Source organism: Planococcus citri, chromosome 4 (genome assembly GCF_950023065.1).
Source record: "Planococcus citri chromosome 4, ihPlaCitr1.1, whole genome shotgun sequence".
NCBI lineage: Eukaryota > Metazoa > Arthropoda > Insecta > Hemiptera > Pseudococcidae > Planococcus > Planococcus citri.
Genome location: NC_088680.1, coordinates 21883560 through 21897817, shown reverse-complemented (window position 1 = coordinate 21897817; position 14258 = coordinate 21883560). Strand labels below are relative to the sequence as shown.

The 14258-nt window shown below is 33.1% G+C and overlaps 1 protein-coding gene across 31 annotated transcripts in view; it reads left to right on the top strand.

Moving 5' to 3' along the window:
• Nucleotides 1-14258, top strand: part of LOC135844663 (UDP-glycosyltransferase UGT5-like) — a 448533-nt gene that overhangs the window by 245905 nt on the left and 188370 nt on the right. The window contains exon 1 of one of the 31 annotated variants that reach the window (XM_065362938.1): nt 4327-5175. The exons of 28 other annotated variants lie outside the window; for them this stretch is intronic. In XM_065362938.1, coding sequence (XP_065219010.1) covers nt 4342-5175 — 834 coding nt within the window. In that variant the 5' untranslated portion in view covers nt 4327-4341. Of the gene's footprint in view, nt 1-4326; nt 5176-9811; nt 10667-12629; nt 13452-14258 lie in introns of those variants that run through there. 2 more of the 31 variants (XM_065362932.1, XM_065362936.1) reach the window with 2 other exon arrangements.

Genomic DNA, 14258 nt, shown 5'->3' with positions numbered 1-14258 from the left:
AATTTTCCACAGCTTTCGCCCTCGCTTCGCTCGGGCAAGATCATTTTTCTTCTCTTTTTTCTGACCAAAGTTAAAGGGTAGAAAAATATGACTCCTCAAATCAAAAATAATGCTGTTTTACTACTCAGGAATTGTGAATTTTCGAAAGTTTTTGCCCTCGCTTCGCTCGGGCATTTATTCATGTTTTTAGCTATGATAAATACTTATGAAATTTTCTGAAAACTTTAAAAATTTGTAAATTTTGAAGCTATGAAAATCAACTTTTTGCATAAAAAATGATGTTTTACGTTTTGAATTATCAATTTTTCTCAGATTTCACCCTCGCTTCGCTCGGACAGATTGCAATTCTGCTACGAAAATTTTCAAACTTTTCCTAGAATGGAAAAATACACTCCTCAAGAAATTCCAAAAACATAATCCAATCAATGAAAAATTCAAATAAATTTTTTATTCGACATTTTTGTTTCTAACTTTTCTTTTAAAAAAATGTTTCGAACCACATCTGGCCAATTGTTTGGAAAAAATCTTGGTGCGAGGGGGGGGGGTGTTGGAGTAAACAATTGGAAAAATATAGCGAGAAAAATTGGAAGAATGTCTCAGTCTCACCCCCTCTCCATCTCCATCTCCCAGCACGCATCGTTTCGTCACACCTCTGAAAATGAAATGTATAATGTTTTGTGTGGAAAGTGTTTTACTCACCTCCTTTTTATTACATTAAACATTTTTTTAGTCACTTACTTTTTTGATTACTTTTTGGTTGCTAAAGTTATTTGTTTAAGAAAAATTTGAGTACCATACCTGATATTAAAATTTCTCAACAAAGTAGTTTCCCTTACTCAATTTTGATGTCTAAAAAGTAAGCTAGGGATATGAAAAAAGTACGAAATTTTGTTTTTTGGATTTGGTAGTCATTTGACAAGAAATTTATCAGGTCTATTTCGAATGTTATTAATTTTTTTGTTACTTTTAAAAATTTTCGAAGTTTTTTTTGCCAATTTTGTAAAAATGAATGAGGGGGGGGGGTCAGTAGGCGCATTTTTAATTTTAAAAATGTCCTTCCAGAAGGTCCTTCCAAGGTCCTTCCAAAGTCCTTCTTTTTAGTTTTCAGATTTTGTTAGACACCCTGATGTGTCAATTTCGAGAATTTTCCAATTTTCTTCCTAAAAGGCAGACATGTCGTCAGGAACTCATCCAGATTTTTCTCAAGGTTTCGAATGTCAGACAAAATGACGAAAATTCGGATCTAATGCAGCTTTCAAAAATTCAATCGAAACTGAAGTAAAACTTGCTGATAAGCATTTCTTTTTCGGTACTCAAAGAAATAAGATTGGAAAAATTGAGGTGTGGGCAGGGACAAGGAAAATGCAGTGGAAGATTTAGAACTACGACTTGGATTTTTAAAAAAAATTTAGCCAAGGATTTTTCTGAAAAAAGAAACCTCGATTGAAAAGATTGAAAAAAAGAGATTAAGTAGGTACTATAGATGAATTTTTTAAACGAGGTAAATGTTTTTAAATTGAAAAAATTGCACAAAGTGATATCATAATTTTTTCTCTTGAAATTGAAAAAAAAATCAATGATTAATAATTCTAATTTTTATCACATATTTCACTCTGACCCTCCCCCTTCCCGTTCTACTTAGAAACATATCCATGTCAAAAGAAATTATGTACCTACTACAAAATAATTGACCGATGTATCTAATCGTAATATCATACCGAATAAATATTATGCAAATAGGTACATATGTGCCTATTGATCCACGTTCGATTGAAATGAAGAATAACTTAAAATTTATGTACATATGTATTTTAGAAAATTTGCATGATAATAACGATTTTTTCCATTTTTCTGTTTCAGGTGAGTTACGAATTTTCATCCTAAAAACATTTATAGTGGGTAAGGTAAGTCTTAGGTTACTGTGTATTATTAGGGATTCTATATGGAATGAGAATGTTTGGAATTGAATCAACTTTATCATTCACATTTTACATATTTCGCCACAGAGTACTTAATATAATAGGTGAAAAATCTGCTCAAAATTTGAATGAGAGTAATAGGTACCTACCTACTACCGTACCTAGACCTAAGACCTACTCTCATAATTTTGAGTTTGTGTGGGAAGAAGGGATGGACATTTCCAACTGATTTGTTGAACTTGAATATCATCGAAAGAATTAGGATCTACTCAGCTCTACATTTTAGACTCTTGAATGAAAACTTCTGATCATTTTTAAAAAACAGGGTGTCTTTAATACTCGTGATAATCTTGCACAGTTCTTGTTTTCGTCAAGATGTCTTGATTTTTTTTCTGCAGTTGAACTCTGAATTTTTGCTCAGTATTTATAAATGTCCTGCTACTCTGATTTTTTAAAACCAAAACTGCCAGAAAGACTTGCTTTTTAGCCAAACTTGCAAATAGACACGTTTTTTTGCAGCGATTTTTTCCGAACCTTGTAAAAAGTCCTGCTTTTTGAAAAAGCCACAAAAATTCTGTTTTTTGGTAAAATTGAAATTGGGGAAAAAAATCTTACTTTTTGTGCAAAAAAATGAATGTTTACATTTTCTAAATTTAATAAAATTTTTCATATGCGTAGGTATAGGTAACTATTTTTTAATTCATTTTTAATTGGGCACCTGAAATTAGAATTATTCTCGAATTTTAAAATTGATACTTTTTTTAGAAAAGAAAAATAAGCTGTGAAAGCTTATAGCTTTTTCTCCAAAATTGCAAAAAAAAGTAAGTTCTGCTTCAATAATTTTTCTAAAAAAAATTTGAATATTCTAATTAGTTGTATATTCGTTTAGAATTTTGAGTACCTAATCCGTTTAATTCAATTTTTAATCCTCTCTCCTCCTCTAGAAATACTTGAAAAAATTTCCTGCTAAAAGTCCTGTTAGATATATTTCATCTTTTTGTTTCAGAATTTTGATTTTTTTTGCATTTTTTCTAGTTTTTTCTAAAGTAGAAATTTTCGACTGAAAAATAAATAGGTACCTACATTATTACCTTACGTAATCTGTCCTATTTCTCAAATTGAAATACTGGAAAAAAAGTCCTGTTAAAAGACCTGCTTTTATTCTTCTTTTACATGCGATGCTTATTTTTTTAATCAATATTTTTTTTCACTACCTACCTACCTACCTACCTACCTACTAAATGGTTCTGATACCTACTTTGTCAATTTAAAATAAATCTGTTGGTTGTCGCCAAATTTCTAAATCCAGTTTCCCTCCTTGCAGAAATGAGAAAGGAGTTACAGTCTGAGATTAAAATAAATCGCGGGGGGGGGGGGGTAGATCATCAAATGTATAAATCGTGGTGAGATATTTTTTTCAAAACATTAGTTCCTGATGAGTGGAGAAAAAATCAGAACGTGTGACAATTTTTCAATTTCAAAACTTTGTTTTCCGGCATTTCAAGACGAATTTCTTAATGTTTGGGAAATCTGCAGAGTTCAGATCCACAGAATGGGTTCTAAAGTAAAATCATCCATTAAAGTGAAAGACAGTCCTGTTTCTCTTCCCTCTTCTGTCTCGATTTTTTGCTAAAATCATCCTTTTTTTTGTTACATTTTAGTTTTATTTTACCCTAACTAGGTATTTGGTTCACGGTTTTTTTTTGAAAAATTGAATAATTTTAACCTGAAAAATCGAATTATTTTAACTTGAAAATTCAAATAAATTTGATCTGAAAAAATATTAATTGCAATTTTTTGTGCTTTGGCCCTCCCTTCTCCTTCCAAAAAATTAAATATTTCACATATTTCGTTCTTTAATTGCTGCGAATTTGTCTACTAGTCATGATACCTCGTACGTATCATATTTTAGAAAATTTCATTCGGCTTTATGTGTGCAAAATTAAACGCATTTCTGCTCTAAATTATTGCATAATATTGTCATCAAGACATTAATTCCCTCAAGTGTGCTTACTCTGTCACGTTTAATTTCCATTAAAAGAAGACCACTTGAGCGCTTAATCCACTGACGAGTATGTGCACTCGACGATGATTGATTCTTTTGAGCACCTAGCTAAAATTATTCAATATGTTGCAATTTTCACCTAATATGTAATGCTCATGGAGGAATTTTCAGCTGTTTTTGGTAACTTTACTTTAAAAATGATTCGTAAAATAGTATCTACCTAATGCTTCATTATCATTACCATATTATAGTAATGGTTTAAAAAATTAAATAAAATGGTCTTGCTGTATAATTAAACCATCATTTGCATTAGTATTTTTAATACAACCAGACGTTGGTTGTCACTGGGTCGTTAGTGCTCGTAATGACGATATCGTACTTGGTTGATATTTTCATATTTGGTCGCGAGGTCTCACAATGGTGAATTTTAATTTAGCATCGTTCGTAGTTACTTTTTTCGTATTTTTGAGCCAATTTAACGTTAGTTCGAGTTATAAAATACTCGCTGTTTTACCATTTCCATCGAAAAGTCATTACGCCATTGCCGATCCTTTACTAGTGAGACTAGCCGAACTTGGACATAATGTCACCGTTTACAACCCGTACCCCAAAATAGAGAAAATACCGAATTACCAGGAGATCGATATTGGGCATTGTTTCTCCATGCAGATAGATGCGGTTTCCATGGATGTACTTGCGTTTGTCGCTTCTAATCCGGTTGTGAAAGTTTTCCTACCTTTTTTCGCCGATGTAATATTGAATAAGCTGGATAAATGCGAACCTCTGATGGAATTGCTCGACTCTAGCGAAAAATACGATTTGTTTTTCACTGAAACATTCGTACATGACGTGATGCTGATGTATGGGTGGAAATTCAACGTGCCTATGATCACATTCGTGCCGAATGTAATGTTTCCTTGGTTGTCGAACAGAATGGGTAATCCTGATAACCCAGCTTACGTGCCTAATTTATTGTCCGGGTATTTGACAAAAATGACGTTTTTCCAAAGGGTTGGAAATACCTTGGTGTACTCCTTGTCATTGCTTATGCATAAATATTACACGTCTAGATACGATAATATCACCATTCATAAGTATCTCAAGTCAGCACCTCGAGTCGAAGATCTTGTTCGTAATACGAGCTTGTTATTTGTGAGTACGAATTCGGCTATCAATGCGCCGATACCGTTGGTTCCAGGAGTTGTGGATATTGGTGGAATACATATTAAACCAGCTAAAGTAGTACCTGAGGTTAGAAAATAGGTTTTTTTATTTTGGTAATGGGAATTTAGAATATTGGGTGCTTTTGGTTCGTTGAAATTACTTTTTGTGTTGCGATTTTAGACACTTTTTGAGATGAAATTAGATTTATTAATTTTTTTTGCAGAGTTGGAAGTTTATTTTGATGTAAAAAAATCATATGTATTAAATGGTGCATATCAAATTCCAATGTAAAAAAAAACACTAAATAAATAAAATAGAAGTAAGCCTAAATCGACCTTAAAATTTTAATAGGTAGGTCTAATTGTAAAAAAATGCAAAGCAGATTGTTGGCATAAAGAAGAGTTTGATACCAGTAGGTAGCTACATATTTTATTTCGTAAATCATTCGGAATCATCCTTCATTTTTCTCCCTCACTTTAAGTATGAAGATACAGAAAAAAAGTTTTATCGTCTGTGTGTGTTTTTTTAATGGACTTTTTTGAAATAATTGGAGAAAATACCGATAAAAGTTAGATTAAGTCTTTGAAGACTAACTTATCAACTTAATTGTAGATTTCGTACTATGTGGTATATTTCTGATAAATTTTTAAAATATTTTGGCATAATTTAACATCGGCAGAAGTTCTTTGTGTTTAGTTATCTAAGTGATTGTGAATCGATTAAGTATTGAAACATTGTAGTGAAAGAATGCGATTAATTTGTGCAAATTCGAATCAAGTTTATCATAATTCGACAGCGCGATGAACAGTAGTGTAATAATGTTGTTGGTGATTTTTTTAATCGTATCGAGTTGCTTGAACATCAGCTCAAGTTATAAAATATTAGCAGTATTTCCATTTCCATCGACGAGTCATTACGCTATTCCGGATCCAATATTGATAAAATTAGCTCAACAAGGGTATGACGTTACAGTTTACAGTCCGTTTCCAAAAAAAGAAAACATTTCGAATTATAAGGATGTAGATATTGGACATTGTTTTCCTACACCAGGGAGATATGTGACTATAGATCCATCGGCTCCTAGACCCTCCAGTTCATTTTTAAAACTTCGTTCGGTGCTTTTTTCTGATTTATTCGATAAATTTGATCAGTGCGAGCCTCTATTGGAATTACTCAATTCGACTGAAAAATTCGATTTATTTATGACGGAAACATTCGCGAGTGATTTAATGTTAATGTACGCGTGGAAATTCAACGTTCCTGTGATTACATTCATGCCGAATGTAATGTTTCCTTGGCTATCGAACAGGATGGGTAATCCAGATAATCCATCTTATGTGCCTAATTTATTAACGGATTATGTTAAAGGAATGGATTTTTTTGAAAGGATTAAAAATACCATCGTGTACATTCTGTCTTTGTCTCTTTATAAGCTCGTAAAGTTCGGAAATAATGATGTCGTGATTCATAAACATCTTCAACTAGCGCCACCTGTGGCTGAGCTTGTTCGTAATATTAGTTTATTATTCGTGAGCAGTAATTTGGCTACCAATGCTCCAATACCTTTGGTGCCAGGAGTCGTGGATATTGGAGGAATACACATCAAACCTCCCAAACGTATACCTCAGGTTAGAGTGCATTTACATGAATATTTACCTGGTTGTGTATTGTACATATAAATTCATTTTAAAAAACAGGGCGATTTGAAAGGTTTCCAAAAATGAATGATATCAAAAAGAAACCAAAAATTGAGAAAATATCTCAAAGGAGGAGTTACGATAAGGTCATTTTTTGGTCCCAGACAGTTTTCGACTCGACCTCTCTTAAAAGTTGTAATGAATGTCCCAAATGCAAATCCGTGATTAGTTGACCTAAAATTACTATTTTTGGCTCCGGGGTTCCCAAAGTTGCAACTTAAAAATAGTTTTAGGAACCACTGAGTATTCTTTTCAAAAATTTTTTACCGTAAAATATCGGTTTGAACCCGATAAACGTTATGCGAGGTGATTTTTCTATTTTCGACCCTCTGAGGCAGAAATTGGAAGGAAGGGGGGTTAATTAAAATAAAATTTGGTACCATTAGTTTGAACCCATCCCTTTGAACTTTGCTAAAAAGCTTTTCACAAATCATTAGTATCTGAAAGACCTCCATCCTACTAACTTTTGAGCTCAATAAAATTTTTCGCTGGTACCCAAAAATCCATTTTTTGATTTTTCATAATTTAAATATTTTGGGAACCCCTGGAAAACTAAAAAACCTGCGATTTGCGCTGAACGTAACGTTTTGAGGAACATATTCAATTATCTAGATGAGAAAGTTCAATTAAGCTCCCTGTATATTCGTAATTTTGAACCTTATTTTTTTTTTAGAGCCCTCCAATTTTGTACAAAATCGAAATATTTTGACGAAAATTTATTGTAATATTTTTTAAAAAATTTTGAACCTCAAAATGGGGACATGATTTTCAAAATTTTAGAAAAAGGTGTCATGTGATTCATAAAAATGTGTTAAAATCCAAACTTTCTATCAACTTTGCACAAAAATTGTTATACACATTTAGGATTTTTTGCTGAATTTTTGACTTATTTTGATTGGTCGCATGGCACTTTTTCAACATTTTCAAAAACCCTTCACCCCAAAAACTCTTCAAAACTGCTCAAAGAAGTCTCGATAGAAAATTTTGATTTTCTTTCAAAATTTTTCCAGCCCAATTTGGAATTTGGGATTCTGTCATTTCAACTAATTTATTGATAGGTCGCATCTCGTATGGCACCTTTTTCAAAAGTCCCAAAAATCGTGACCAAATTTTGGGGTACAAAATTGTTTGGAAATGCTCAAAATATGTACATTTGTGATTTTAACGTTTTTTCGAAGAGTAAAATCTCAGAATTTGATCCAAAATAGCTCAATTATGAATGTTACAGGAAAAATCGAATAACAAAGTAATCGAGCACTTGCTAGTTCGTTTCAAATGTAAATTCTTCAATTTATTTGAAAAAATATGCGAAAAATCCTTTTTTTGGGGTGCCTAAAGTAGGGGCTGTAAAAAAAGGGTTCAAAATTACAAATATACAGGGAGCACGAATAAAATTTGATGGAATAGATTGAAATTTGAGTAAAATATCGTAAAAATAAGGGTTCATGGAATGTTTACGAATTCAGAAAAAATTGCGTAAGTAAAACAACGTTAAAACTTGAAAAAATTAAATAGGTACCTGAAAATATTAAAAATTGCCATAAATTGCCTAAATAAGTATCCAAGAATTTTAGCAAAATTTCATTAAAATTCAAGTGGATAAAATTTAGTGAAAATGATATAAAACATGAAACATAAAACATAATAAACACTGTGAAATATGTACAAAAATTAGTAAAAATGAACAAAAATTGAAAAGCCATAGTATAGAAAAGGGGAGGAACTGCCTTTTACCTGGATTTTGGTTTTTATGCTGTTTGCCCCCACCCCACCACCACATGATTTTTAAGAATTACACGCTCTCTCCAGCTGTTTTGAACCGATTGATTCGAAACTTGGCGTGAAGGTCAGAATACTTGAGGATAATCACCCTGAATTTTTTCAATTTTTTTCCACCCCTGTAACGACCCCAAAATCCACTTTGAAGACTTCAAATCAATGTTAAGGAGAGTCCAAAACATGAAAAAAAAACGAAAAATTGAAAATAAATTTTTGAATAAGTAGATAATATTTTTAGGGTATTTTCTACGATTGGTAATTTTTTCAGAATTTTTCAAGAGGTTTCCCCATTCTAAAGTGGTCAATTTTGGTCGAAATTTTTTTCCTCACAAAAAATCATCAATGATGCGAACTACACCATGAACCCGAATTTGGGCCAAATTCGTCAATTTTTTCTGTTTCATAATTTTCATTTACAAAATTCGATTGCGCCATTTTGGGAACCCCTGATACTCCTTCTGGTTGACCAATATGGTAAAAATTCATGCTAAGACTAATAAGTGTCAACTCGAACTACACCATGAATTATAATTTCAGCAGAATTAGAAATTTTAGATTTTTTCTACTCGTAGTGAGTACATTTTTCCAAATTGGAAAATAATCATCAATTCATCATCAATTCTGATGAAAATAATTTGGAAAAATTCAAATTTGAGGTGCCTTGAAAAATTCAGAATTTCAGAGATAGAATATTTCTAAAGAGAAGCTTTTTTGTCCGCCCTGAAAAGTCGGACTGTAACCAAAGAATTGTTTTTTGGAAGGTCATAAACTCCTGTCCTTTCAATTTGCAAATCACGCAAATTTCGATGAAATTCGATTGCACCATAATAGAGAAAGATGTGTTATTTTGGTAGGTACTTCGGAATATTACATTATTGATAAAAAATTTATGTGAGTATTGTCAACAGGATACGTAAATATCGCTTTTTACCCGAAGGTTGCACTTATCGGAGTCTCTTCGTTTTATCATTCATAGCATATTCGTGAAAATATCAAATCGACTACGTCGAGGTTCAGCCATATTTTTTAGAACTTGTTGTGATAGACGAATTATTTCAGGCATTGTTGGTAGTTGGTACGTAGAGGTATACAGGTGGGCCATACCTATGTGTAAGGTACTTATGTACTTAGTTGCTTTAATGATGGTGATATGATTAGACGTCGTTGGAAGCGTAAATTAGGTACCTATACCTATCTACGAGTATAAATGAAACCAGTTTGGTGCGAATACGAGTCTAGTTGATTAAAAATTCGGTTCCGCGATGAAGTGTGACGTAGTAACGCTGACAGTGATTTTTTTCATCTTGTCGAATTACTGTAACGACGTTGCCTCAAGTTATAAGATATTAGCAGTATTTCCATTTCCATCGAAGAGTCATTACGCCATACCAGATCCTTTATTAATGAGATTAGTCGAGCTTGGACACGAAGTCACAGTTTACACCCATTATCCCAAGAAAGAAAATAATATACCAAATTACAAGGATATAGATATTGGGCATTGTTTCCCTGCTCTGACACCCTTACTGACTATGGATTCATCGGCGACTTTGGGTTCGAGTTTATTCTTAAGACTTTACGTGACGTTTTTCACCGATTTGTTCACCACATTAGATGAGTGCGAGCCTCTAATTGAATTACTCAACTCGACCGAGAAATACGATGTATTTTTGACGGAAGCATTTGCAACTGATGCGATGTTGATGTACGCGTGGAAGTTCAACATACCTGCGATCACAGTAGTGCCGAACGTGATGTTACCTTGGTTATCGAGCAGGATGGGTAATCCTCATAATCCAGCTTACGTGACTAATTATATGTTAAGCGATTATTACTGGAAAGAAATGAGTTTTTTGGAAAAAACTAAGAATACCATTTTGTATGGACTCTCTTTGGGTCTCTATAAGTATGGTACGTCTAGGAATGACGATGTCGTGATCCATAAACAGTTGGAGTCAGCACCATCCGTGGAAGAACTTATTCGTAATGTCAGTTTATTATTCGTGAGCAGTAATTCGGTGATCAATGCTCCAATTCCGTTGGTACCAGCGGTCGTAGATATTGGTGGAATACATATCAAACCTTCCAGACGTGTGCCCGAGGTTAGAGCACAATTGTGCAGTTATCTAATTGAACTGTTTTTTTAAATTTGTTGAGTATGAAGCGAGGAGTTGTTGAAGTTCTTTACTTTCTGTACCTATTTTTGTTTTGAAATGCAGTACTTTGAGTAAGATTTGCATGTAAGATACGTACGTATTTCTCATGTGGGTAGGAGATATGAGCATTATAGGGTGGATCGCGAAAAAAAATATAGGATCTCAGAGAGGGGGTATTTTTGAAAAAATTGTGGGGTTTTTGGCTCTAGCACCTATCCAATCTGTTTTGTGAAAAATGGAAAAAGATGGTAGGTATCTGAGATTTAGCATCGATCCAGGCCATTGCTATCAAAATTCAAGATTTTTTTAGGGCTCTACTGAACAGTTAAAAATTGGCAAATCGTTTACTTTTAGATAAATTCATATTATATTTTTTCAGAATTTTTCATTATTGGTGGAAGACCTTCAAAAATGCAAAAAACTGACTTTTCCCATGGTTTTCCCGCCCAAATTGGTCAATTTTGGCCGAAAATTGTTTCTATCAATCTTAAAAGACGTTCAACTAAACCATTAATACGAGTTTGGATCAAATTTATCTATTTTTAAGAAGTGCTTTAGTTTTATGGTGATTTTTACAAACAAATTGAAATTCCTGTCATTTTGAAACCCCCCTTAATCGCCTTTTGGGTCACTGATCCAGTCAACATTCATTTTTAAACTAATATCTACTCGAAATACATCATATTGCAAATTCAATGAAATGATTAATCTTCGATTTTTTTTTCACCTGTGATGAGTGAATTTTTCCAAATTAAAAAAACCTGACTTTGACAAAAATGATTTTTGAAAAAATCAGAAGTTTTAAATTTAAATAAAGAAAGGCATATTATGTATTTTGAGTTGATATTATTAGCCTAGACATAAATTTTGGCGGAGTGGGTGATTCCAATCAATTTTTTTAAAAAAATAAAACTCATAAAATGTAGAATTTGGGCGGGAAAACCATGAAAAAATCATTTTTTTGCATTTTTATTTTTGTGGGTCTTTCACCTGTATAAAAAATTCTGAAAAAAATAATGTGATGTATATTTTTTTCAAAATTTCACCTCTAAAAGAAATGGTCAAAAGTGCTGTTTGTAAGCTAGAAATGCGAGTTTTGCCCAGGAGATACGAAAGTACAATGCTTGAGAAATTTTTTTTGAAAATGTCCATGAATAACCCTTGGTAACATCTAACATCCCTGCAAGTTTGAAAAAAATCGGCTAAAAACTGTTGAAGATGGAAACATACGGATTTCCATAATTGCACCTTTGAAATAATTTAGGTTCCTACCAAAAATACCCTTGAAATGCTAGATGAGTGCGCGTTTTGTCAAGATGATAAGCTTGAAAAAATTTTCAAACATCTCCAAAAATAACACTTGGTTCTTATAATGTCCATGTCCAAGATCTCTGAAAGCTTTCAGAAAATTTGGTTGGAAACTGCCAAAAATTACATGAAAAATCTGATTTTCACTATTTTTGTGATGCAAGATAGGTAATTTCTGCCTCCCTTTTTCCATTTAGTATGTACTGTTAGTCCCCATATAAAAGTGATTTACAGCTGCGATATGATATTTTTAATCAACTTGTAATTTTTTTTTTGCAAGTGTCTGGTTTCGGTTTGCCTACTTTAGAATATTACAATGGAACAGAGCTTGATTTGACGGCTGTAGTATTGTCAGAGACATGCGTTATCATTCATCCTTGAACTTATCAATTTGATTACAGATTTCGTGGTAACCTTTCGAGTAAATCTGAATTACATATTTTGGCATTAGATATGAGTATTTAGTTGTTTTAATGATTGTGATTCGTTTAGACGTTGAAAACTTGAAACCAACTTTAGTTATAGGTAGTGCGTCTGCAGTTCGTGCGAATTCGAGTCAAATTTATAATAATATTTCGGCATCGTGATGAATCGTAGTGTATGTGTAATACTATGGATGACGATTTTTTTCGTCTTATCGAGTTGCCTTAACACCAACTCAAGTTATAAAATATTAGCAATACTACCTTACCCTGTGAAAAGTCATTACGCTATTTCCGATCCTTTATTAATAAAATTAGTTCAACTGGGGCATGACGTCACTGTTTACAGCCCGTTTCCAAAAAAAGAAAACATATCGAATTACAAGGACATAGACATTGGACACTGTTTTCCTGTACCCGGAACATTCATGAATGTAGATTCATCAGCTTCCATGGGTTCTAGTTTGTTTTTGAAATTTCGTTCTACGTTTCGCTCAGGTTTATTCGATAAATTCGATCAATGCGAGCCTTTATTAGAACTACTTCATTCGACCGAAAAATACGATGTATTTATAACGGAAACGTTCGTGAGTGATTTTTTATTGATGTTCGCGTGGAAATTCAACGTACCGGCGATCACACTGATACCAAACGTGATGTTACCCTGGTTATCGAAGAGGATGGGTAATCCTGATAATCCATCTTATGTGCCTAATTTATTGACCGACTATGTAAAAGAGATGGATTTCTTTGAAAGGACTCAAAATACCATCGTGTATATTCTGTCTTTATCTATTTATAATCTCGTAACTTCGAGAAATGATGATGCCATGATTCGTAAACATCTTCAAACAGCACCACCTGTCGAAGAGCTTATTCATAATGTTAGTTTATTATTCGTGAGCACTAATTTGGCGATCAATGCTCCAATACCTTTGGTACCAGGAGTTGTGGATATTGGAGGAATACACATTACACCTTCATCCAACCGTATACCTGAGGTTAGATTGCATTTATATAAATATTAATTAAATTGTGTAGATCGAAAGATCAGGTAAAAATCCATCGCCCGTCAGAATTTCAAATGCAAAGTTCCTTTTACGATTTTGGGTGAATTTTTGAAAATCAAATTTAGGCCAAAAATGATGAAAAAAATCAAAATTTTACCAAATTATTTACGACTTGCCAAATCGATTGGAAACTGTTTCAAACCGTTTAGAGTAATTCTGGAGCTTCCAGCAGAGTTTTTAAATTCGAAATTCCCACAAAATTTTATCAAACGGGGATGGAAAGCCGAAATTTATTTTGCAAACTGATTTCAATACGCTACGAAGTCGACTGCAGGTGAATTTCACGTCGTTTTGGAGCCTCCAGTTACTTCTGCTGGACGCTCCAAAACTACTCCAAACGGTTTGAAACAATTTCCAATCGATTTGGCTGGTCGAAAATAGGGCATATCCCAAATTTCAGCTTTCGTGGTCAATTTGGTAAAATTTTGATTTTTCCCCTTATTTTTGGCGTAAATTTGATTTTCAAAAATTCACCAAAAATCGAAAAAGGCACATTAGCACTTGAAATTTTGACATGTGATAAATTTTTGCCTGATCTTTCGATCTATTTTTGTACGGTTTAAAAAATTTCGTGCAGTCCTATGTTGGAATGCAAAATCTGCGATTTCGGCTGACCTGCCAATCAAAATGGCCGCCATTTTGTAAGTAGGGCCACTTTTTTTTTTAGGACAAGGGCAAGAAATGATCCTTAGGATTCCCTTTTTAAGAAAAAAGTTGTCCCGGAGGATTGAGGGGGGG